This window comes from Camelus ferus, chromosome 4 (assembly GCF_009834535.1).
Source record: "Camelus ferus isolate YT-003-E chromosome 4, BCGSAC_Cfer_1.0, whole genome shotgun sequence".
Taxonomy (NCBI): domain Eukaryota; kingdom Metazoa; phylum Chordata; class Mammalia; order Artiodactyla; family Camelidae; genus Camelus; species Camelus ferus.
In genome coordinates, this window is record NC_045699.1 from 27,123,619 (window position 1) to 27,150,855 (window position 27,237).

Here is a 27,237-nt window from a genome sequence, read left to right on the forward strand (position 1 = left end):
TGAGTTAGGCAAACACAGTGTAAAGTTTAATTTTACCCATACATAGAGCTGATCTGTGTCAAAAAAAAAAATGGGTTTTTTTGCATTTCAAGAAAGTTCTTTCAGTTCATATGATTTGGTTAATGAATTTGTAGTGTGCATATTAGTTCTTCCTTTACTCTTCATATCAGTCATCATATCACCCTTAATACCTCATGAGATTAGAACTAAGATCACTAATGTGTATGCTTGAAAAGACTTCTGCAGTAAGGAATTTATATTTTCTGTGAACTCTGGGCATGCCATTGCCGGTTTGGAAAAAGAAAAAGCTTGATGAAGTTTCAAGTTGGAATGTTCTAATGCAAGGGAAGGACTCTAAATTGTTTTTGACTACCTGATCTAGGAGAGGCATAAATCCTTGATATTTACCTACTTCACCTTCTTCCACTTTTCAGTGGAAAAAGCAATAAACTGGCAAAGTTGGCAACTTTGGGGGAAATTGTATGTACATCTGTTGTAGCAACATGTTTCTAAATATACAAACATATTTTAAACGTGTAAGACAATTATGGACTAAAAATTATTTCATTGAGACTGTACGTTAGGGGTGATTGATCTAATCAGAGGCCAAGGAAGGTTTCTGTTTGGAAGTAGATGGAGTTTTGCAGTAGTTTGGTATGAGAGAGGGAGGAAGTCAAAGCAGACTGTCAGTGATAACACATAGGTTTATAGCACGTGCACTAAAATGGATCATGGTGCACTATTGGAAGAGCATTTATTTCAAGGCATATTTTTTGTTTTGTTTTAACTACAGCAAATTTGAGGTACTTTCTTGACATAGAAATCTAGACATAGAGTTGGAATAAGGTAAATTTGTGGAGTTGTGAGGAGTGTTCTGGGCTGAAGATATGAATCTATAACTAATTTGTGTCTAGGGAGTAAATGATTCCCTGAGCTGGAATGAGATCACATGGGAAGAAAAGCAGAAATAATGAGAAATCTTTGGCCAGATCCTTGAGGAACTCCACCATTGAATAGCTGGGTAGCAGATAATAAATCCTGCTAAAGAAATAAGGTTAGACATGGTAAGCGAATTAAATAAAGAGGAGATAAATAGATTCTTAGAAATAACTGAATATGTTTCAAGGAGAGTCTTATGAACACTTAGATTCTTGTAAAAGATCAAGGAAGAAGAGAGTCAAAAACGCTCCTTTAGTTGCAGTACTGAGGACCCTGGTGAAGGTAGTGAGGTGCACATGTGAGGCAGGGGCTAGAGCACAGGGACAGGAGAGCGAATGGAAGGCAGATACACATACACCAGCAAGAACACAGAGCTCTTCTCAGAACTGGGGCAGTAAAGGGCAGGAGAGAGGAAGTGATGACTGGAGTGAGATGTGGTCTGTTTTGTCTTTCACATAATTTTGAAAGCTACAGGGTAAAATCCAAGGAGGATGAAGAAGGTGAGATATCGGGGAGAAAAGGGGTGTGGTCTATGGTGAACTTCCTAAGAGAGTGAGCGGTGGGAGCCAATTCAAGAAAAGGTGATTGGCCTTAAAAAGTAGAGGCAGTACTACTGCGCTGAGGAAAGTGTGTGGGATTTGCATAGAGATATAGGGAGGCTTGTCATTTGCGAGACAGAGGATGAGGGAATTCTAGTCTGAACGTCTGTCTTTTCTCTGTATGTAAGAGATGAGGCCATCTTCAAGTGACGAAGCATGGACATATCCAAGGTTTCAGGCCAGGGGAGAAAGTTTCAAAAATGTGTTGTGAAGAATGGAAGGACTAGTTATCCACAGAAGCTGTGGGAGGACAGCCAGCCGTGTTTGAAGGCCTAGCTGAGTTTGCTGAATAGGAACGTATGGCATCCTTGTACCCTCTGCGTTATTTCTCAAGCTGTATTCAGCACCTTGGGTTTGGGAATAGAGAAAGGCAATCTCAGATTCCAGCTAAGGTAGAGCTGGAGGGTGTGAGTTTTGGAAAAGAGGTGTTCAAGGAACTGAGAGCCCTGGGTGGTGCATGGGCTGGCTCTCTGAAGGCTGAAATCACCCAGAATGATGGCAGAGTTTGGGGGGAAAGAGGTTGCTAGATGGCAGAAATCAGTAAGATAAGACCGTAACATAGTAGAATTGTATGAACTAGAAAAAAGAGGGGCATATTTTGTTTTTTTAGCAAAAGGGTTGAGGGAAAAGGTGCCAGCAGGAAGCAACAGCGAACCAGGAAAGAAACCCCAAACCCTAAATCTGAGATTCATGGGCACAGAAGGAGGGAATGAACGAACAGCCACCGCAGGAGAAGTGTGCGAGGGAAGCAGCATCCTCGGGGGAAGCTAGGCTTCAGGAAAGGCGAATACCTGGGTGTTTACAGAGTCATAGATGCAGAGAATACAGCTGAAATGCATGGATTTAGAGCCAGGAGTTCCAAATTCCCAAAACCCTGTTTCTTTCAGTGGGTGAGAGTGGCTTTGAAGAAGGCTCCACTTTGCTCCCACTGAATGCTTTACAGATGGTGAGAGGAAAGGTTATGGCTCCAGCCATGCTGTAAATTAATGGCTGTGGGGGAGGCTGTTCAGTACTGATCTGAGCCACAAATGAGAAGAATAGTTGGGGAGTGCTGCAGAAGAAAGGATGGATTCTTTTTCATGTACAAGAATGGCAACTTGAAGGATGAAAGCAGAAGCAAAATTAATAGAATTCATCAGCTTCAGTCTGATTTGCAAGATTCTGAATGAGAACAATGGGGGTCTCTGATCATGTGCAGTATCATCACTTTAGGCAAAGAGAAGCTGTCCTGACTTCATGCGATTGGGAGTGACAGCAAGGTGTTCTCCAACAAGTGTGTTTTTCAAGTACATCACAGTGTTATTTTGTGCACTAGGTTGCAGCCCCTGTCATTCTTCTCTTTGCTCATTTAACATGATGGACTTGTTTGGCAAATCCTTCAGGTGTTTGGAGGGTAGGAAGAAGCAGCAGCTTACTCTGGATCATAAAATAAAAGATACTGGCCTTGCTTACACACACTCCAACTCTTCCTTCTCCGGACCCTCCTTGATCATCATCATTATTTTTAGGAAAGAAAATGGATGGTTCAGTAATATGAGCCCATGAGTCTGTTGGAGAGTTGTTTAGAGCACCATGGAGAGAGGCTTCTGCTAAAGTCTGGTTTGGCTCAAATTCTGCATCAGGGAGAAACAAAGGTTTGACAGGTCCTTTAATCTGCATCTCAGGGAATTTCACTGTATCTTATTGCGTCTGTAATCAGATGCATATCTCTCGCCATCGTGATCAGTACAAGCCAGCAGCAGCTGGCATCTGCTCAGTGCTATGTGACACATACTGGGTTAAGCACTCAGTATCAGACTGTTACTCTGGGGAAATAAATGAATACAATTTACTCTCATTTTTCAAAATATACAACTGAGATTTAGGGATATGAAATGATCAAGCCAGGTTCACAGAGCTCTTTAATGGCAGAGGCCAAATTCTGGGCCAGGTATCTCTCTAGATGCCACATTCTGTACCAGCACACTCCCGATCGGCACTGCCCAACAAATGTAATGAGAGCACATGAGAAATACTACGCTTTCTGGCTGCTACAGTGAAAAGTATGAAGAAAGAGATGTGATTAATTTTAATTATCTATTTTATGTAATCTGTCAAGAATATCATCATTTTCACATGTGACCACTATTAAAACATGACTGCTGAGATATTTTTACATTTATTTTTCATACAAAGATTTTGAAACCAGTGTCTTTTATACTGTCAGTTCAGGCTAGCCACAGTTCAAGTGCTCGGTAGCCATAAGGGGCTAGCAGCTACCCTGCTGGACAGTGTTGCTCCAGAGTCTGTTTAGGGAAACAGAGTACTACATCACACAGGGTTTTCTGAGTTTTATGACAGGATTTGCTTTGAGATAAGTATAAACAGGCCTCCCTGTGTATGACATTAGTCTCTGTAATACAGTACGATGCAAGGCTGGCAGCACGCGTTTTGTTCTCATCCCTTTCACCCTTGTCAGCTTCCTCTACTAAAAGTGTGTGTACGTGTATTCATTTCCACAGTAAATTTCCACAAAATCTATGCAGTCTTTAAGAAGTGATTTATGATACCGAGTAAATGAAACAAAGGAACAGACTATTGCCATAAGTAAGATATATATAGGTTTACTTACTGTTTTAACTTGAGCAGTTACTCCGTCTCTGTGGAGTTGTCTTTTGTCTGTCACCTGTCCATAAAGAATTTTTGAGAGAGCAAACAAAATGAGATTACGCCTTTACTGTAATCCGTGAAAAGTAGGATGTGATTAATGTGTTAACTATTATTATACTCTTATGTTCAAAGCCCTTGTATAGTTACTGCCAAAAATCAGTATGAGCAGAGTCCCTAACTATGAATATAGGAGCAAGGTACATAGTATATGGAAGTTACAAAACTTTACAAATAACCCATATCTGTCTGGGGACGTGTACCTTTATACATAGATTGTAGTTGACCATTCTCAATGTAAAGACTCACTTACTTTTGTCTCTTCCAGTAGATATATTATATTGATACCTATTTTGAAGGCCCTTTGTTAGGTACTGACTGTCCCCAAATTTCTGAAGTACTTAAGGTTTGCAATTCGATGCCTTGAAAGAGAGGGGAACTTTCACATCTTTATATAATTGTGAGATGATGAGTAATTTTTATGCTTTTAATATTTTATCTAAATAAAAAGTATTTTGGGGTGTATAAATACAATAATCACCATCATTGTCCAGGAATTTGTATGAGCTTAGAGCAATTTTTATTACACATGCTCTTTAAAAAAATCCTCTTATAAATTAATGTCACAGAAAATACTTGGATCAGCAGCCTTTGGTGGTAATATACCAGCCTTCTGTGTGTCCAGCAACAGGGTACTAACGAACTATTCCTGCTCTGTTTATAAAAACTAATAAAAGACAGTCAACCATGCTGATATTACCATACAAGCCCATTGAAGTCACACATAAATGTCTACCCCTGTTGTTTTTAAAATTGAACAAACAGGTAGTTATTTGTCATTGATGGATAAGTCACTCCATATCCATAATTTGCCTTCAGTGTCAGTCACTGGTCTGTGGAAGATTTAAGGATATATCCATTGTCTTTACCCTCTGAACTAACCTTATTTTTGTTTATCCATTCTTGTGCAGAGGTTACTACATCATAATTGTGCCTTTGAAGAAATCTCGTGGGAAATTTATCAAGCCATGGGAGAGTCCAGATGAAATGGAATTAGATGAGGTAACTATGTGTTTTTGTCTGTGTCTTTCATTAGTTATTTAATCTTTAAAATACACCTCTCCTCTCTATGGAGACCTTTCAGCCTCGAATCCCGGTGCTGACTTCTACATGTCTGGCTGGTCAGCTCGCTAGTTGGATGGTTCAGTGCTATGAGCATGCTCTAGGGGTCCCAACAAAGAGCCTTTCGTTTTAATTAAAAGACATTAAGCTGCTGTAAAGCTTACAACTTATCTAATCTTTGTTATTTTTAATAGTTTGCCCCTTGCACCTTATAAAACATGATACAGAGGTGTGGAAGGTGAAGTAAATTGTCAGCAAAGACTTAATCACCGTTGTCGAATTCCAAGGTCCGCTTCATTAGTGCAGTGGAAGCTGAGGCCGTTACAAATGCTAAGTTGCAGTTTGTACCAGACTTCAACACATGACCTACTGTGCTCTTGACTATTTTCTCAGAGTTCTACTAATTAGCATGTTTGCTTGCTTTATTCTATGTTTTATAGGATTTCAGAATCAAAAATGCATGTAACTTCAGGGGCAAAAAATAAATAAATCACCGATTTTTGAGCTGAGCAAGAAATATGGTACAAAAAACCAGGGCAAATACTAAATAATATGATTTTAATTTCTAAAATCTTAACAGTAGATGCATTGGTAGTCTTTTTACAAAAAAATTTTTTTTGAAATTTTTTGAAAGTTAATATAGTCTGAAGAACAATACCCAATTTTTACATACTTCTACGTACTTCTGTTAGATGAGAAAACTGTGATCAGAACTGTTAAGCCAATTCCCAGAGGGCCACCACCAGTTAATGTCTGGGGTTCGCATTTTGAAACAATATACAGGGGAGACATTACCATTTTAACAGATTCTACTTTGAATCAGTTCAGAAGTCAAATGAAAAGGCCCCCATTAGGGGAAATAATGAGGTTTTAATTTTTTGGATTTATTTACAACATGGTCTACATCTTATAACCCAACCTGTAATTTTTAGGTATTTTCTCTTCCTCAAATTTGCTCCTGCAAACAGACCAAAGAAAAGCAGAAATTCCTTAACTGCGTTACAGGGAAGGGATGTTTATTTCATACATGTCTGCACTAAGGAGACTGTGATGTCTCGAGATAAGGGCTGTTAGCTTCTTTTGGCAGACATATGTCATCCCTAGAAGTGTGGTTCCTCTTTACCCACTTCATTTGTCTAAGTTAAACTTTGATCGGGTGTAACGAAGGAGATGAGTTCAAGGTTAGGACTATGCTTTTGTGTCCCTGTTTAGTGATGACATGAGCACTGAAGGAGTGTAAAATCAGACACCATCTCAGTAATGTCACATAATTTGTTACACATTTTTTTCTGCTGTTAATAAAGGAACAAAGTCATTTTTTTAGTATGTCAGAGGAATACCTCTGAGTATCTGAATTGATGAGCTGGTCTGTAAACATTTTGAAGAAAGACATGTTTTACTTGTAACTGACTAATCAGTTAATCCTGTGATAATCTTTATTTTCATCAGTTCTCAGCTGAAATACAGAATTCAGTTGGAATTGGATTTAACATGCAAAGGCAACTTGTAAAATCTATGACTCTACATATTAAAAAAAAAGTTTTTAAGGAATTAAGATCCAAGCCCAAGCCAAAAATGACATCAAATAGTTTTTTAAAAAAGCTTTCCATAGAAGTAGAGGTCTTTGGAAGTAAGAGGAAGCTTACTTCCAGCCAGGTTTTAACCTCCAAAACGCACAGCTACATTAATGGAGTCAAGTTTAGAGCTATGTGAGATTGAACTTTCTTGCAATTAAATTCTATGGGTCTGTGCTGCTGATTCCCATAACAAAGGGTCATTTTAATCATCCCAGAAGTTGTGGTGCATTAATCTGTATAATAGTTTGATAAAGAACTTTTATTAATTCAAAAATTTTGGGTCAGGATGGATTGTTTCCCACTTTTCTTACTAATATAATTGAGACCACATTGTAGAATTAATGGTGGAAGAAATAAGATATGCATTGACTGGAAAATGAAAATTATTTCTGATAAAAAACTGAAGCCCTCAATATATCTTCTGGAATTACCTCCAATACATCTTGTAACTATTGTGGAGGGGAATAAAGGAAAGTAGGCTATGGCCTCACTTTGTGCTTACTCATCCAGTTTCTGATCCCTGCAGACAGGTTTTTTTTCCCCCTACCATGGATAATAAAAGCATTGTAGTAATTTTATCTATAGCTTGGTACTGCCAGGTTTGACAAAGCAGTGTTCTCTCTTAAATGTATTTGACCAAGTGATTTTTTAGAAAGGCCTATAATTCAAATGGTTGAAACCACATCATTGAATAGAATGGTGGCCTAAGGGGATTCCACATGTCTGCCTCACATCTAGGCCCATAAAAATATAAAGAGGCTTTCAAAACAGAGTCACTCTCAATATTATCTATTGAGCTCATTTATCCTATGTCTGGGGATAATCTTCACATAATAAATTCACAGACTGGAACTCTTAGTTGTGAAAGTCAGACTGGGCAGGGCAGACATTGATAGTCCAAAAGAATTTTGGTCAAAATGACTCCTAAAATGTTAGTTATATGTAATTCAGGGCAAGTCTTGTAATATATCATAAGCTTTTCATCACACTGTAGTTTAAAGGCTTGCTATAAAATAACGTGGTCATTTGTGGCTGTAACTGCAACGTACTGGCTCATTTCAGTGTCATCTGAGTACACTTGACCCATTTAAAGTGTAACACAGGAACCAACCTACAAAGGCAGGGTTGCTGTTCCAGGTTTGACCTTAATGAATGGCAGCATTGGGTCGAAGGAACACCAAAAAGCTAAAATACTTTTATTTTAAAGTACTTCTTCTGTATCTACAAAAGAAACCCTAGCAAAAGGTACTCATGAGGGTGACAGTGATATGGATAAATTATGACACTTACCTACATATGAAATATGAGTAAAATCAAGGTGGGGTTTGATCAGGTGGGGTTTGATCAGTGATGTAGAAGAGGAGACACACTCGCGTAAACAACTGATGGTAAACATTTCTGACTAGCCAGCTGCAAAAAGCTTTTCAGCTCATCTGCAGTGCGTTTGTCCTTCTCAAAGTAATAGTAAAAGAATCTAGAAAAAAAGAAATTTTAAGTACACATATATCTGTCTTAATGAAAGTAGATACATGAAAATTATTTTAGTATAGACTGAGTTAAAACAGTATTAATTTAGCCTAAAGTTTGCGTTTTTGTTTCTTTGATATTGTGCAGCCATTAAGTAAACAAAAATACGGTTGACAAAATTCTGTGTAATTTCATTTTATTTCACCAATTGAATCCAGTATTGTCACTTTCTTTTCTGTTTCCTCATTTATAAAAAATAAGGATACTAAGATACTAATAACCTATATATAATAGGGTTTTTATGAGGAGCAAATGAACCAATCCATGTTTAGCCTCCTGAGAACACTGCCTGGCACCTAGTAAGTGCTTAATAAATATTACCTATCATTGTCATTATCATCATTATTATAAGAAAACCTAAATTTTTAGATTTAGATTTTTTAATAATAATGTAGGACTGAAAGGCAGTGCTAAATAACTTCATGGAGTTGCTTTATCTTTATTACTCTTCAGTTGATCCACAGCTGAGCAGTCCACCTTAAGTTATCATTGGATGGTCCAAATTTGCTAAACAAGTCTACTGTGGTTTTCATAAAAGAGCTTACATTTATCAATAAACTCAAATTTAACAGAAAATTGTAGAACATTATAAATATTCAAAAAACAAGGACACAAATTATCTATATGAACAAAAGAGTGATTTCTACATTTTTAGGTTATAGTTTTGACCAGCTAAGCACATGTACAACTCTATGTTAAAGAGACTGTAGTTAACCACGAGGTTCCTAAAGTAAGGATTTGGTGTTCAATCAGTGTGCAACCATTATTATTACAGAAACCTGGCTTTCACTGTGCTACTGTCTCAGATACACATAGTATTTTCTGTAAATATATTAAGACAAATCAGAATTGTTTTAAAAAACCTGTTAAATTGCCCCTTACAGCAAATGGCATCCCAGACTTCTGTAGACTTCTTTGTCTGTTTTTAAGCCCTGTGAAATAGCAGTATTTAATAGAGCACATATAACAAACAGCATTTTGAAATTATTTATCATAAAATATCAGTAATGTGATTTTCTCCTGATAAAAGGGTGAATACAAAACAATAGTGTATTGAAACATAATCTCTTTTTTTTTCTTTTAGAAATACATGAAAGATTTGTGTGTATACATGTTTGTTTATTTTCTTCAGGATAATATTAAAATTAATGTTTCTCTACCCTGCCTGTTATCACCTAGCAAGATAATTCAAACTCTCCGGAGAGCTATTGGCCCCAGAAAAAGTTGATGCCATGATAAATATGAGGCATTGTACCCCAAATGGTTAATCAAGGAGTCAAGTCAAGCCAGAAATTGTTAAACAAGAGACAGTCTATTTAAAATATCAACTAAAACTTGCTCATCAGATCCTGTTTCTGCTCATTTTGAGGGACTATACATCATACAAATTATCTCATTATGAAAAGCAATCTAAAATGGTACTAATCTCTCCAAAATGTTGGTCTTTGAAGGTTTTTATGGCTTTATCTGGGGTTATTACTTGCTTAATCAGTAGCAGTAATAAAGCTTGCATGACAGCTTTTGTGAATCAAGCTTACTTTTTTCCATAGACAAGTTATAATGTGTTGTTCCTTGACATGATTCCATTAGATCAGACAATGATGTGAGCTACCAGTAAGAGATCTAACTGCCCTGTGTTTATAGCCTCAGCCTTACAATTGCAGTACAGTGCCTTACGTTAACAACAGAACAGGCATTTGGAAACTAGAAAGACTGAGATTTAGTGATGCTGACATATTACATGAAATGTGGATAGATTGTTTTCAGTCCTGAATTAATTTCTCCCATTAAACTGTCATTAAGTTGGGTTATTGTTGTTTACATTTCTTTCTCTGTTTCCCACTTATTTTCCTTAAGCTGCTTAAAGAGATAACTAGGAAACGCAGAAGCATCCGTTATGGGCGAGAAGTAGAATTAAAGCCATATATTGCTGCTCACTTTGATGTCCTTCCCACCGAGTTCACCCTGGGGGATGACAAACATTATGGAGGATTTACAAACAAGCAACTCCAAAGTGGTCAAGAATATGTCTTCTTTGTGTTAGCGGTGATGGAGCACGCAGAGTCTGTAAGTTAATTGTGATGGCATTTTCCTATGGTATTCTTAGACATTTTCATCAGAATATGGTTATTTGGGGACACATAGGTATATTCTAGTTATTTCTCATGAGCTTTCATTAACTTGAAGGTAACAGGCTGACTACTTTGTTTTTGCATTTGTATCACTTAATCCTATACCCCTATCATGCTCTTCCCTGCTTCCCACTCTCCACTGGTAACACTAGTTAGTTTTCTCTTATCTGTGAGTCTGTTCCTATTTTATTATATACATTTGCTTGCTTTATTTCTTAGATTCCATATATAAGTGATATGATACAGTGTTTGTCTTTCTCTGACCTAACATCACTTAGCATAATGCCCTCCATGTTGTTGGAAATGTCAGAATTTATTTTTTTATGGCTGAATACTGTTTCATTGCGTATATGTACCACATCTTCTTTATTCATTCATCTGTTAATAGACACATAGGTTGCTTCCATATCAGCTATTATAAATAATATTGCTATGAACATTGGGGTGCCTGTATCTTTTCAAAGTATGTTTTCATTTTCTTCAGATACATATCCAGGAGTGGAATTGCTGTCATATAGTAGTTCTATTCTTAGTTTTTTGATTAATCACCATAGTGTTTTCCATAGTGACTATACCAATTTACATTCCTACCAACAGTGTACCAGGGTTCCCTTTACTCCATAACATCACAAACATTTGTTATTTCTGGTCTTTTTGATGATAGCCATTCTGACAGATTTAAGGTGATATCTCTGTGGTTTTGATTTCCCTGATGACTAGAGATGTTGAGCATCTCTTCATATGCCTGTTGTCTGTATGTCTTACAAAAAATTGTCTACTCAAGGTGTTCTGCCCATTTTCATTGGCTTATCTAGTTTTTTGATATTGATTTGTATGAACTGTTTATATATTTTGGATATTAACCCTTTATCAGTCATATAATTTGCAAATGTTTTCTCTAATTCTGTAGGTTATCTTTTTGTTTTGTTGGTAATTTCCTTTGCTGTGCAAAAGCTTTTGAGTTTAATTAGGTCCCAATGTTTTCCTTTTATTTCTTTCACCTTAGGGGAGAGAGCCAAAAAAAATACCGCTATAATTTATGTCAAAGTGTTTTCCCTATGTTCTAGGATCTTTATACTTTCAGGTCTTACATTTACTTCTGATACATTAATCCATTTTGAGTTTATTTTGTATATAGTGTGAGGAAATTTTCTAATCTCATTCTCTGATATGTAGCTGTGCAGCTTTCCCAGCACCACTTGTTGAAAAGACTGTTTTTTCTCCATTGTATATCCTTGACCCCTTTGTCATAGAATAATTGACCATAGGGTTTATTTCTGGGGTCTCCATTCTTTACTGTTGATCCAACTGTTTTTGTGTCAGTACTATGCTATTTAGATTACTGTAGCTTTGTACTATAGTCTGAAGTCAGGGTGTGGTATCTCCAGCTTGGCTCTTTTTTTCAAGATTGCTTTGGCAGTTTGGGATCCTTTGTGGTTCTATACAAATTTTAGTATTGTTTATTCTAGTTCTGTGAAAAATGTCATGGGTATTTTGATAGGGATCATGTTAAATACGTAGATTTCTTTGGGTAGTGGACAATTTAACAATACTAATTCTTCCAATCCAAGAGCATGGGATATCTTCTCATTTCTTCCTGTCATTTTCAAATTCCTGCATCAGTGTTCTGTAGTTTTCAGAGTATAGGTCCTTTGTATCCTTCATTAAGTTTATTTCTAGGTATTTTAATTTTGATGAGATTTTAAAATAGGATTTTTTAAAATATTTATTAGTGTAAAGAAAAGCAACAGATTTCTGTGTATTAATCACATATCCTGCAACTTTGCTAAATTTAATAGTTTTTTTCATTGACTAGAGGGCTTTCTATGTATAGTATATCATCTGCATATAGTGACAGTTTGACTACTTCCCTTCCAATTTGGATACCTTTTATTTTCATAGGGGTGTGATTCTTGAGACCTTTTGATGTGACACACATCTGTACAGGAAGGTGATAAGTCATCACTGACATTTTCTTCCTTATCCTCTTAAAATGACTTAAAAAGAGAAAGATTATATATATATATATAAACACACACACACACTGCATAGTGTCTAACAGACAGCAGCGTGTGTGATAACAAGCTCTGTAATTAAGCATATTTCCAGGTACTTGGAACATATCTTATTCTACATAACTGCCAGTGAGCCACAGTGCTTTCTACCCAGATTCATAGGGAAGTTCTATCTAGGAAAAGGCAAGCACAGCCTGCTTCTTTAATTATAGCAATTTACTAGTGACTTTATCAGGGAAAAGGCAAGAAAGTTAGAAAATAATTCAATAGAACAGAGAATTTCAAGGTACTCTAAATAATGAGTCGTCTTCTTTCATGTAATGCATCTTGCTCTTACGTTGCTTTATGCTTCAGTTGCTATGAATGTTAGAGGGATAGAAACTGTAGATGGTGTTGGGGGGTAGATTCTGAAGTGGCTGTCACAATAACATGTATTGTACATATTCTAAACTATACCTAATGCGGCCTGAAATTGACCATTGTGGCAACCAGGCTGAGCCACAATGAGCCCTTCCCCTATATAGTAAGTCTGAGATACGTCAAAGATTTCTCCACATCAGGTCTTGGTATGTACAGGGGGCTTCTCTTCAAATGACTGAAGGAATTCCCTGGTAGAAAATCAAAACACAAAGGCAGCCTTTCTGCCTGGTTTACCTTTGTGCACAGGATGTCATTTGAAAATAATTCTCTTTAAATAGCTTTAGGATGTTTCAGAAAGCACCTTCAGAGCATTGATGTAGATCAGAGAACCCAGCACAGAGAAATCTCATCAGATCATCCACTGTCAGAGATTCTGGTTTAATGTCTCACAGATGTTTCTACTAGCATTGCCATGCATCATCACTGATGAGGGGTTTGCCCTTCCCTTACTCTGCCATCTCACTGTTTCATTGATTATATATAATTAGGAGTTTTTCCCCAAATATACAGTATATGACTTGCTCCTTTTTTCCATTTTTTTTTCAACATCTCTCTCAGAGCTAACAGCATTTCTTTTATGTTTTATGTATTAAGGTAAGCATTTACTTTATAGAAGACACTGGTATCCACCTAGTATAATGTCAGCACTGATAGTCAGTCTTATGTTCCCTAAGTGATTGTTAGTAAAGTGGCTAACCACTCCCAGGGCGGGCTGATAATTTGCATACAAAAAATATCTACCACCTCACCAGTGACTTGAGCTTTCCCCTCAATTAACTGCCTCGTTAAGAATATCGAAGAACTGGTTTCGAGTGACCAAAGGCTTACTCTTTTCCATATCTCCACATACTGAACAAATTGTACTTTACACAAGCTATCATTTTATGATTTTGTTTTCTTTTCATTTTCACACGTTTGTTTCCTGATTTTCGTTGGAAATCTATGTACTTAGGGAAAAGTTCTGCTCAGATTTCCATCTTGCCTGATGACCAAGGTTATCATCTCAAAGGCTCTTGGAAAAGAATTCCAAATCAGAGAGTTTTGCTTATTTTGGTCTGCCAGACAATTTGAATGTGACCTACAGAAGGGAAAGGGTAAAGTATAAACCAGAACAATTAAGTAAAGAATCATGTTTCTTGGATATATAGTGTCTTTGCCAAGTCCTCTGTGTAAACCCTTATTCAGAACATTTCTTTTCTCTTTTTTTAGCTGCTTCTAAGAAGGTTAGAACTATACTGAGTTTTTGTCTTTTGAGGCATCAGAATGTCTGAAAGTCTAGTTTAGCTCTTTGCTGCGCACAGCGAGGAAAATGGGAAGAATATAGCACGGAAGCATTTAGGGGGCGTGTGTTCTCCAGATTGACTGCTGAGCTTGTACGTAATTTCACAATATATGGTCTAATGTTTTTAATGCACAGTAAAAGTAATTTGCTGATCATAGAAAAGTGAGCGTGCTTACTCATGTTTTATTAATCTCAGTCATTTGAAGAAGTGAGTATTTTATTTATTGAAAGATTTCCTGGGAGCTCCCTAAATGCAATGTTCTGTACTATCTGCTCTAAGCATACAAGCAGTATATAAATCTTCATGTTCAAAGAGGCATATACACAAATGAAAACCAAAAACAGAATTTGGCCACTACCACTAAAACAACAAATAGGACTATTTACATTTTTTGAACTTACTTTTACCTACATTTTTTAAATGGCTGATTTCCAATTAAGGAGACATGGCTGAATCTGAGGCCTTGAAGATTAGTTGGATTTCGGGAGCTAAAATGTTTTGGAAACTGAGAGGGTTAAACAGAACAGAGCATTTGGGGAGTAGTTAGTAGCAAGAAATTTACTGTGGTGGTATATGTTCTATGTGGTAACAAAGCTTAAAACAAAACAGTGGAGGCCCTTAAAACCATGCGTAGATGTCTACCTTATTTAGGAACCACCATAGAGCCTCTGAGGTTTTACAGCTGTGGTTTAGCATAATAACTCTAGCAGTGGAGACTGTTAGAAGAAATTCTTGATATGGTTTGGATGACCATGAAGGAGGCCCTGAGAAAAGTACCCATGAGACTGGAAAGAGGGTGGATAGACCTGAGGATCACTGATAAGATAAAATCAGTAGTTTTCCTTTCCTAGATGTTGAGAGGCAGGAGGGCATATCTGGGAAGCAGGGAAATAACACATGCAATTCTTAATTTGAGGTTCGATGTAGGAACCTCTCAGAATTGGAAATGAAGGTCTGGGATGTAGCAGCGTTTCTGAGGTAAGGAACATTAGTGGTGAAGTAATCTGCATAGAGTTAGTACTTAAAGCTGGGGCTCACCTTGCTACAGAAGGGTGACAGAGACTAGCAGAGAGCAGAATTTAAGAATGCTGGCACATGGATGGATTCAGAGACAATGAACAAGACAAAATCACTGGAAAGATTAGGACGGGACCAGTGGAGCAAAGAATTAAGGGAGCTAGAGCTGGGAGTTTTTAAAAAGGCTTAATCAACTATGGCAAATCGGGAAAAGCTGTCTGGAAGGGAAAAGACAGTTAGGCGAACCAAACCAGGAAATAGGATCACTTGTGGTGCTGAAGTGAGAAGATGAGGAGCAAGGGGAGCAAGTTGTAAGGCAGCTCATGGATGTGGACCGTTCTCTTGGAAAAGACTGCTTTAAAATGGGGCAGAGTCCAGAGAACATTCTTCTGAGATAGCCTATTTTATTCTATTTCCTGAATTTATGGAGGACTTAATTGCCAAAAATGGTTGTACGTATTTAGAATGCATGGCTAACTTTATGTATTTGTATGTATATATACACACACACTGATTACCAAGATCAAGATCATTAACACAGTCATTGCCTCACAGCAGTTAACTCTTACGTGTGTATGGTGAGAATTTAGGATCTACTCTCAGCAACCTTCAGGTTAAGATAGTCACCTTGCTGCCCTGTAGAGCCTCAGAACTCATTCTTAAAACCATAGAGTATATGTCTTTCTTTGTCTGGCTTATTTCCCTTAGCATAATGCCCTCCAGGTTAATGCTTGTTGTCACAGACGGCAGGATTTTCATGAGTGAATAATACGATTCCACTGTGTTTGTAACTCACATTTTCTTCAGCTAGTCATCCAAAGGACACAGGTGTGCAGATATTTCTTTGAGATAGTGGTATCATTTCCTTTGGATATATACCCAGGAGTGGGTATATATTTTGGCATCAGTTGTCTACTGAGAATCATCATCTCAGCCTCTGAACAGTAACTGAAATAAAATATGAACTTTTTTTCTTGACAACCATATTGTCACTTTCATACCTCTTGCATCTAGAATCTGAACATTGGGCTTCTCTTTTGAAACTTATAGACTTTGTCCATTGTTTGTCTTTCATTTTCTAACTGATGCACAACTCTTAGGACTACTTACATAATTTAAGATTTAATGAAATACTGACATTAGGCTGTATAAATTTTTACCTTTTAAATTTGGTTTCCTTACCTGAGTCTTGGGGGCTGGAACTGTAACATTTCTGTTGCTTTTTCACATAGCACTGGATAGCCTATAAGTGGCTCATTGAACATTTTGGGGCTCATTAATTACTGGTACTTACACTTCATAAGATCATTTAATATACAGATCCTAGTGTAAAAAATATCTATGGAGTAATTTAACTTATACTAGTGAAAAGTGATTTTATTATAAAAAAAATTTCTCTGTAAGGAAAGTTAGATTGTAAAACATCTTTCCTTCCCCTTCCCTCTCCTTCTTCACTAACACTATTTTACATACTTATTGTCAAATCCACTATGTCCTAAATCTTTGCTTATTCTAACACTAAAGATACTACCTAGAACGTGATCATTTTATAACTAACACAGACTCTGTTTTTCCTCAGAAGATGTATGCAACTAGCCCTTACTCTGACCCCGTTGTGTCAATGGATCTGGATCCACAGCCAATCACAGATGAAGAAGAAGGCTTGATCTGGGTTGTAGGTCCTGTCCTTGCAGTGGTCTTTATTATCTGCATTGTCATAGCTATTCTTCTTTATAAAAGGTAAGTTTGCCCAGTATTTCCTTTGTCGTGTTGGGGGCTGCCTTAATTTTGAAGAGTTTATCATCCTTCTGTGGTTATTAGTAGAAATACTTCCAGTAATCACTGTGGAAATGTGTCTACTACTGTTAAGCACAGTCTTTACATTTTGTGCTTTAAAATCATGTTGTGTGTGTGGCATAGACTCTGTTGCCAAGTAGGCACAGGTCCCAGCCTCCATCTTCTGAGATAATAGTTTGAGCAGTGGGAGGTCTTTACTTGACTGTTGAGAAGTCATTACATTCATGGGCAGATGACCTTAAGGAAGCTCATCCTGGATTCTTGTAGATGATTAATGGCTCCATTTCAGAAGTCCAATTTGCACGTGCATTGAGGGTTTCTTTCCCCCATGGCTGTTTCTCAAACCTTAGTAATAAGTAGCTAAAGGTCAAAGATTTAAAGAAGGAAGAGAGAAGTAAAGAAGGAAAGGAAAGGGAAAAACTCCTCTAATGTGTATTTGTACATCTTCAGTAGTGAATTCTCATTTGCATCCAAGAAGAAATGCAAGATATTTTCCTTTAAAAATATATCTACAACCTCCATCTTGATATTCCAAGAATCAGTATGATTTAGTGTCTGATTACAATTAGGATGCAAATAATTCACATTAACCCACGCTTTATCGCCTGTCAATCTCGTTTCGGGCTCCCTTACATATAAGCTAGATTTTTCTTCCCTAGCTCTCTGTTTAGTCAGTTGGATAGAGGACATTAGTAACTCTTCTTCTCTTAAATCCTTCTTGGCCTAAAAAATGTATTCTAAATATACAAATTTATTTTAATTAACAACATATGTAATACATTCTTAAACATTCAGAATGACTAAGGATTATGTCTGCTTCTATCAGGTTTTTTATTTTTATGAAACTTTCATCTGTGTTCTCATTTTCCTTTGTAGTGCTATCTTTCAGAATGCTACTGTGAAAATACTCTTTCCTCAACTATAAGATAGGTTTTCTCTCTATCCTTCTCTCGTTTTCTCTTCTTCCCTCGCCATAATTTTGACATTGACTCAGAGGAGAATTTCCTCATTACGGTGGTCATTTACGTATTTAATCTGACAATCTTATTTTCATTTTCCAGACCATGTAGCTGCCTTCATTGGGTTTATTTCTACCTGCATTCCTTTATTAAATACATTCTACTTATGTACCTGGCATAGTCCTTTTTCCATAAGCTCTCTTCCCTCAAAAAAATATTTTTAAAGACACTTCTCCTTTGAAAACACTTTCTCTTATGAGGCTACATGTCATTTTATTCCAGGGTTGAGGGGAAAAAAATGGGACAAATTAAAGAACCACATACCCATAACTCATTAAATTGCCTGTCCTCTTTTGGAAAGAGTGAAAGAAATATCCATCAATCATAGCTTTTTATCCTGATCACTCAATTGTCCATGCCATAACATAGTTTAGCCTTCAATTACGTGCTTTTTCAGCTTAGTTTGACAGCTTCAGTCTTCCCATTCCACTCTGTATTTTATTATCAGTGTGTATTGATAACTTCTTTCTTACGTAAGAGCTAAGGGCAGGAAGCATGAGGTCCCCATGTGCCCCAGAATAAGACACCCTGGGTAAGTCCAGACAAAAAAGCCAGTATCTTTTGTTATGTACAGCACATCCTGCTGGGGGAGTAACCAGATCAGAAAATAAGTGCTTGCTGACAGTTGTATTGCCTGACCATATTAAGTAACTGTGAAAAAATTGGATAACTTTTAAAAGATTTAAAATTAAGCTTTCTTTATCCACATGTGCTTGAAAAAACGGGCATCTTATTTTAAAAGTTGAATTTTAGTGTGTGCATATGTAAGCATCGTCTAATGCAATTGTTCAGAAATGCACACATCCTCGAATGCTGAGTATATTTAGCTAACCATCTGAAGGCCCATGAAGCATTTCTGAAATAGCAATGCTTGCTTCAGCAGTAAAGAACATTCCTGACTTGAAATTCAAGCAGACACCCAACAATGTCCTTCCTGATTTTCACGAAGCAGTTTCAGAGAAAATCTTCTATAGCCAATGAATAGTGCCTTTTATAGCTTGGATTCTGACTAGACAATTACATAATAAAGACTGTGTCCCTCTTTTTAGGTGCCTTTCCGTTTGTACGTAAGTCATTCATAATGGCTCAAAATTGAATGTTTTACTATTATTAGTGTGTCACTTCCTGTATGCAAATAATGAGTCCAGAATGAATGAAATACTGTTGACTTACATTATTTTGATTGTCATATACACCCCATTATCTATGGATGGTTTGTCCATATAAAATATTTCATCCAGCTGTCGCAGGAGACTTATTCCTATTATATTAACATGGACTAGCACATCCTTATCTCACAATCAACTCATCTGACTTTGTTTTACATCGCCTATAATACATTGACTAATAATCAATGACAAAACAGTATCATTGAGGCCTTCTAAGGGCCTTAAAATACCCTCTGAGCTTTCAGCTAAGTAAAATACAGCTTCTAAGTCATTAGTGTTACAACTTGCTTGCACTATGATGTTGCATTTGAAATTCTGTTCTCTATATGATATGAACAATGATCACAAAATATAAACTGCAGAGGTAAGATATAGCAAGGTTTGGAAATTATCAGGAAACCTGAGTTCAAGTCCCAGCTCTATGACTACGTGGCTATATTTGTTAGCATAACTTTCTACCCAAAAGAGCCTACAGACTGGGAGAAAATATTTGGAAACACTGTCACTGACAAGGGCTTCACTTCCAAACTATATCAACACCTCATGCAACTTCGTAACAAAAGTGGGCAGAAGACCTAAACAAGCAATTCTTCAGTGAAGACATGCCTAAACATGCTCAATAATCTAATCTACAATGAGGTATCACCTCACACTAGTTAGAATGGCCATCATTCACAATGCTGGAGAAGCTCTGGAGAAAAGGGAACCCTCCTACACCGTTGGTGGGAATGTAGTTTGGTGCAGCCAAAAGACTAAAAACACACTTAGGACCCAGCAATCCCACTCCTGGGCATATATCCAGAAGGAACCTTAATTCAAAAAGACACACTGACCCCATTGTTCACAACAGCACCATATACAATAGCCAAGCCTAAATGTCCATCAACAGATGGCTAGGTAAGGAAGATGTGGTATATTTATACAATGGGATACTATTCAGCCATAAAAAATAAAATAATGCCATTTGCAGCAATATGGATGGTCCTAGAGACTGTCATTCTAAGTAAGCCAGAAAGAAAAATACCAGACATACTACAGTTATAATCTTACAGTTACTAGGGAGAGTGATGGGAAGGGATACATTTGGGAGTTTGAGATTTGAAGATATTAATAGGCATAAAATAGATAAACAAGTTTATACTGTATAGCACAGGGAACCAACTACATTCAGTATCTTATGATAATAACCTTTAATGAAAAAAAGAATATGAAAATGACTATATGGATGTATATGAATAACTGGGACATTGTGCTGTATACCAGAAATTGACACATTGTAACTGACTGTATTTCAATTAAAAAACTATAAATAGACTTACCATATGATCCTGCAGTCTTACTCCTGGGCATGTATTCTGAGAAAACTAATTCGAAAAGATACATACACCCCAGTGTTCACAGCAGCACTATTTACAACAGGCAAGACATGGAAGCAACCTAAATGTCCATCGACAGATGACTAGGTGAAGAAGCTGTGGTATATTTTATACAATGGAAAACTCCCCAGCAATAAAAAAGAATACAGTGCCATTTGCAGCAACATGGATGGACTAGAGATTATCATACTAAGTGAAGTCACACAAAGACAAGTATCATGATACCACTTAAATGTGGAATATGAAATAAGACACAATAGAGACTCACAGACATAGGAAACAAACTTATGGTTACCAAAGGGGAAGGAATGTGAGGAGGGATAAATTAGGAGTTTGGAATTAGCAGATATTAACTACTATATATAAACTAGACAAACAACGTCCTAATGTATAGCACAGGGAACTACATTCAATATCTTGTAATAACCTATAATGAAAAAGAAAACAAATATATGCATGACTAACCCTGTTGTTGTATGCCAGAAATTGACACACTGTAACTGACTGTACTTCAATTAAAATAAATAGACTTACCATATGATCCAGCAGTCTCACTCCTGGGCATATATTCAGAGAAAACACTAATTTGAAAAGAAACATGCACCCCAATGTTCACAGCAGCACTATTTACAAACGCCAAAACATGGAAGCAATCTAAATGTCCATCAACAGATGACTGGATAAAGAAGTTGGGGGGGGGTGTGTGTAATGGGATACTACTCAGCCATAAAAAAGAATAAAACAATGCCATTTGCAGCAACGTGGATAGACTAGAGCTAATACTATGTGAGGTCAAAGATATTATATGATATCATTTAAATATAAAACATAACACAAATGAATGTATTTACAAAATAGAGACTCACAGACATAGAGAAAAAACTTACGGTTACCAAAGGGAAGAGGATGTGAGGAGGGGATAAATAAGGAGTTTGAGATTAGCAGACACCAACTACTATATATAAACTAGATAAATGACAAAGTTCTGTTATATAAAACAGGAAACTAAATTCAATATGCTTGTAATACCCTATAATGAACAAGAATAGATGGATGGATGGATAGATAGACAGATAAAACTGAGTAACTTTGCTGTACACCAGAAACTAACACAACATTGTAAATCAACTATACTTCAAGTAAAAAAAAAAAAAAAAAGCCATGCTAACACTCTGGGCCTCAGTTTCTTCATTTATAAACTAAGTATGTATATTAGATAATTGAACTTTTTAACAACAATGTTCTATAATCTGAGAACATAAAAACAAGTAATAGAATTAATACTATATTATTTGACTCCACTTTGTGTATGTTTTCAAATGACTCCATGTTGCCCTTCATCTGTCCACCCCACAAAGTAAGAATACATAAAATTGAATGCTGTTAGATGTTCATCTACCCTGCACACCTGTTACATATGTAAGGCTTTTCAGTCATTACTTCTAGAACTGTCCAGGAATTATTTCTATAGAAAATATTTTTGAAATAAAGTGTTAACTTACTTCTATGGAAAGCATTTAAAGATGGATGAGAAGTATTTATTATGTACCAGAGAAGGAAAAACCTATGAATTAGGAGGTTGCAAAGAGGTAAACCATGGTTTAGACACAATCAACATCCTTGAATAGGCATAGTCCAATGAGACACTGCAAAGAGGGTAAACAGGTAGATATGACTAAAATATATATAGACTTCAGCTTTTTCACCTTTTCCCCGGTCCAGCATTGGCTCTCTGTGGGCTCTATCTCTTTAGTATTTCCAAGGTGTCATCAAAGAAAGACAAAGACACACAGTCCAGAGTATTCTGAGATGCTGTGAAGAAAATATGCCACCACGACCATCCACAGTGGGCAATGCTGACTGATTGTGCCTTCTAGCCTTTGAGTATCTTGTAGGTCCTTCCCTAAGCCTGGAAAGCCTCTCCACTCACCCCCACAAACCCTCCTCTCAGCCTGGCTTGCTTTTGCAAGTAAGCTAAGATCTACTTACTAAATGAAAGCCTTTGTTGAGTGCCCCACTCCTGTTCTCTTTTCTCTACCAGTTCAGGCTGCCTTGGGGTTCCCCTCTCTCCGCTCTTAAAGCACTTTCTATTTACCTACACTATAGAACCTACTGCATTGGTGTCACTGCCCAGTTACTATCACTGCCCATTTTCTTGACTTTCTGCCCCTACTAAACTGTTAAGTCAAGGGCTACATCTTAATCTTCATTATATCCCTTGTGCCTAGTAGAATGCATGGCACAGAGGATATTGACTAACCAGATATACGCAAGTCAATAGAGTAAACAAGCGGAGGGAACTGAGTTTAACACTATCACTCAGTATCACCGTCATCTGGACTGGCCAGAGCTGTAATATAACCCTCAACCTGCAATTTAAATACACCACTTCTAAAAGCCTCTAAACTTAGCGATTTGCACCAAATACGTACCCATATGTGGGGTGAGGCTGACATTTCTGTGGCAGAATGAGTGAATTACAGACTACGTACTTGTTCATTCCTAATATTCAACAGCCTGTTCATATACAAAACTGACAATTCAGGGAAGTACTTCTCTTTCATCCAGAGGAATGTATTTTCCTACAACTGATTCACTGATGATCTCATTGATTAAAAATGGATTTTAGAAAACAAAAGATTAATATAGAATGCAACAATTAAAAAATAAGCAAGTTAGAAACATATGTAAGACTTTTCAAAAACATGGAACCACCAAGTAAATCACTTTAAAATTAATAATAAAAAGAATTAAACAGTGTGTTTGATATCATTTTCATTATTCACTCTGTATGTGTGTATTTGTTACCATTTAAATGTAGACTTTGTATTTTTAAAAAGAAATGAACTGGATTACATTCAAGCCAGATACTCTAGCTACATGGGTATATATCTTAATGGCTTTGAGGTACATGTGGTACCTTTATTTTTGCAACTAAGAACTCACTAAATACTTTGCAATTTGCCTCAACATGAAGATTGGTTAGAGGAATTCTTTTCAGGTAAAGGATATACACTGCACAAAGAACATGGTTATTTAATCAATCCACATATTATAACGGGCAAAAGTGTCTGTGAGCATGGGCTGGATGTGTTCACAGACAGCGGTGCCTCTTTGACTAGGAAAATACCTGTCATGTCTATGGCTGGTAGTAAAATATTTTTCCAGATTAGTGCAGCTATATAGATGGGTCATGCTCTGTAGATTTAAAATGATGAGTATTATATTTTCCAAAACTGAAAATGTATTTTAATCTTTTATTGGAAATAAAGATTTATGGTCACCTATCTAAAGGTGTTTCAAGAAATCATTTCTGCCACTTTATTACCTTGTGGCGTATTATACAACTGCGCACATTTTTGTGCAGTCAGTGCAATTTGCAGGTATTTTGTATCATTAAAGGAATAATGTACCTCTTAACTGAAGACTAATTTAAACGAACCAAATTTCTTATATGGAATAATGTTATATTCCCATTAAGTACATTAGTCGTTTTCTCATGGCATGTTTCATAAAAATTAAATTACATCTCTACCATCAAACACTTGCTGGGATGTAATTGTGGCGGTGTTTTGTAGGTTGATGAACAGAAGTGAAGCTGACATTAACACACAAACACAAATGCTTCAGTTAGCCATGTACCCTCATGTCCTCCGTTTGCTTCATGATTAGAGACCTTCGAATATTTTGATATGCTGTCATTTTCTAATATGTGTCAGCTATATGTCCCTGGTTGTGAGCACTGTTAAATCTTGGTTGTAACCATTGGCCAACTAACATTTAGCCTTTCTTTCTCTTTTTTTGCTGCATTAAAATGGAGCAGTAAACCTGACAGGTGAGGAATAGAAAACAAACCCCTTGAATGCTCAGTACAGAAAAGATATGGGCAGACTTTGAAGGTATTGAGGGGGTAAGGGTGGAGATTGGAATATAAAAGATGCAATTAACAAAGTGGAAGATGGACAAAGCCTAAGATATGTAAAATATATATATAGATAGATAATCTATTTTATATAAAGCTAAATTTAGAAGGTAGTAAAACCAGTCTCTCGTTAAATGAGAATCTGTATGTGTTAATGTAAGCCATTCTGGTTTTGTTTTGTTTGTTTTTACTCGGAATTTGATCTCAAGACATCTTATATATGAATACTAGCATTTTCACTGCTAATATTGATGGCAATGCCTTAGTGAAAACTTTTAATTCCACATTATTTTCTATTGTCTTCCAGCTGCTAATAATAATAATAATAATAATAATAATAATAATAATAATAATAATAATAATAATACCACCTTATCCTGCTTATTTATCCAATCTAAGCTTTCAGCTGTCTTGCTCATACCAGTATATTTATGTATCTATCCATTTGGATAGACATGAATTCCCAATTCTAATTAAACTAAGAAAAGAACCTCAATGCTCATCTAACCTGTCTTCCTCCCAATGTTTCAGTCGGGTGGTTTTCAATCATTGGTCCCTGGACAAGTAGCAACAGCGTCAGCACCATCTAGGAACTTGACAGAATTACAAATTCTTGGCCCTCCGACCTCAGACCTGCTGAATAAGAAGTTCTGGGGGTCGGTCTAGTAGCCTGCAGTTTAAAAAGCCTTCTTAGGTGAATCTGATGCACAGTGAGGTTTGAAAATCACTGCTGTGTTATCTTCCCTAATGTTACTCAGCTCTGGTCAGCAAGCTCCATTACACTTTCACTGACAGGAGACTGACTACCTCTGAGAAGGTGTGCTTGCCACTAATCCTGCAGAAAAACACAAAACAGTTTTTTGTTTTGTCTTTTTTTTTTTGGCAAAACAGCAAAACACTCTGAACCCACTTAATACGCTCAGAGATCTATGTTCTTATTATAACGCTGTCCACATCTCACAATTCCATCATTACCTTCTTACTCTGTTAAGATGAGTTAGGCCAAAAGCTGGATACCGTCTTCAAGCCTCCCTCCCCTGTTTCATAAGTGAGGAAACTGAGAAGGTTTGTAGTTGACTTACCCAAGAAGATACACATCAGTAGTGGCAGAGGGGAGGTTACAGTGTTTAAACCGATTTCTTTGAAATATTAATATTCCAATTAATATATTTCTTCCAAAAGTCTGTTCCCATCTGTCTGAATATCTTTGTTCCAAATAGATATGATCTTCCAGACAATTTCCGTTTGTTTTTGCTCCCCAGTTTACCTGTAGAAAAGAGCCAGATGAGACTAAGAGAAAATAAAACCCCACTCAGACCACAGAGTAGCATTTTTGTTGTACATTATTCACACCCCAAACATACACATATATTTGTATTAGCAGCTTCCGCCATATCTGAAATGCTATGTGATCTTCTATTTCCTTTTTACCCATATACCCCCTGTACATGGTAAATACTTCTCACTGAGAGAAATAAACTTACCCTAGGCTCTATAATCCTAATAGAAAAAATAACATAGCAAGGCAAAAATTATCTCTTTCTAGTCACTATCTGTTGCTTTTTTTCTAGTTGAAAATGAGAATACTGTGATTTCTGAAAACCTACCCATGGGGGGGGGGGGACTTACTCTTTATGTTCCTGTTGGGCCTTATTTTAGACCACTGTGTGCCAGTTAATACTTTGCAACAGTAAATTCACCTTTTAAACATTACAGTTGTTACTGATGATGACCAAACTTTGCATCTTGCAAACCTTCCTTAGAAATTCTTCGTTAGAAAACAACCATTTTAGCACATTTCTGTTTAAAAAAAATGTGCTAAAAGAGTGTGGGCATCCAGACGTGCCCATGTTGTGATCATCAAAACCAAATGAAACAAAACAAAATTTAAACAGCTGATTTTCCTAGGATTTTTGGAATCTGGTTTCTTGGAGATTATTTTATTTGAACAGATTAAGTGAGGGAGAAGTTAGTTATTAAATATCAGGTCACCCCTCCCACTTAGTACCAGTATAAACTGTAATTTTAGTCCCATGCTCTGGGTTTTCAAAGACTCACGAGACAACACGATGTGATTTTCAACTTTCCTGGCACTGGAGACACTGACTAAACATTTTTAGAGAATATCCTTTTCTTTATCTCCTACTCACTGTCACTCAGCCTGGCCTCAATGAAAAAGAAGAGAAAGAGGATGTCCCACAACACCTGCGAGAGCACAAGTGTCCTTGCCCATTTCTACACACAGTTTCCATAATCCTCCAAGAAAGACTGCAGAGCCATTTTGCAGAGATAAAAATCCAGGTTTTAGTCATTGGGTCTGACACATCAGTAAAGAAGTGTATCTGTGCCAAATTGTGTGAAAAGACCAAAACCTGAGAAGGGACACCGGGATCACTTCCAGTGAGAAGGCCAACCACTTGTTTGTAACACGGGGGACTGATTTACTGGCCACATTCAGTGTTTCATTAACCCATTTAAATTCTTCATCGTCACTGGTAAAATGTATCTCTGTATCATGAGGCAAACACCCACAGCATAAACACAGGGATATTTATCTACAATGAAAGTCGTCATCATATCCTTCTTCCGCATGGTCTTCTGAGCCCCTTTCTCTCTTCCTTCTCCTATCTTTCTCACCAGCCCTCCATCTCTTCTTTCCCTTTCCTCCTCACTTTTC

General features: G+C 36.8%; 1 protein-coding gene and 1 long non-coding RNA gene across 7 annotated transcripts in view; one reads left to right on the forward strand and one right to left on the reverse strand.

Annotated features, from left to right (window-relative positions):
• On the reverse strand, positions 1-26,070 carry LOC116663117. Its single transcript, XR_004319169.1, has 4 exons — positions 25,643-26,070; positions 8,174-8,357; positions 4,150-4,203; positions 1-3,151 (listed from the first exon to the last, which is right to left on the reverse strand). It is a non-coding gene; the product is annotated as an uncharacterized LOC116663117 (long non-coding RNA).
• PTPRD (protein tyrosine phosphatase receptor type D) overlaps positions 1-27,237 on the forward strand; it is a 1,875,912-nt gene that overhangs the window by 1,727,348 nt on the left and 121,327 nt on the right. For 3 of the 6 annotated variants that reach the window (XM_032477693.1, XM_014552397.2, XM_014552398.2), the window contains 3 exons: positions 5,156-5,246; positions 10,268-10,477; positions 16,857-17,017. In XM_032477693.1, coding sequence (XP_032333584.1) covers positions 5,156-5,246; positions 10,268-10,477; positions 16,857-17,017 — 462 coding nt within the window. Of the gene's footprint in view, positions 1-5,155; positions 5,247-10,267; positions 10,478-16,856; positions 17,018-24,458; positions 24,474-27,237 lie in introns of all 6 variants that reach the window. The other 3 variants (XM_032477694.1, XM_032477695.1, XM_032477692.1) reach the window with 2 other exon arrangements.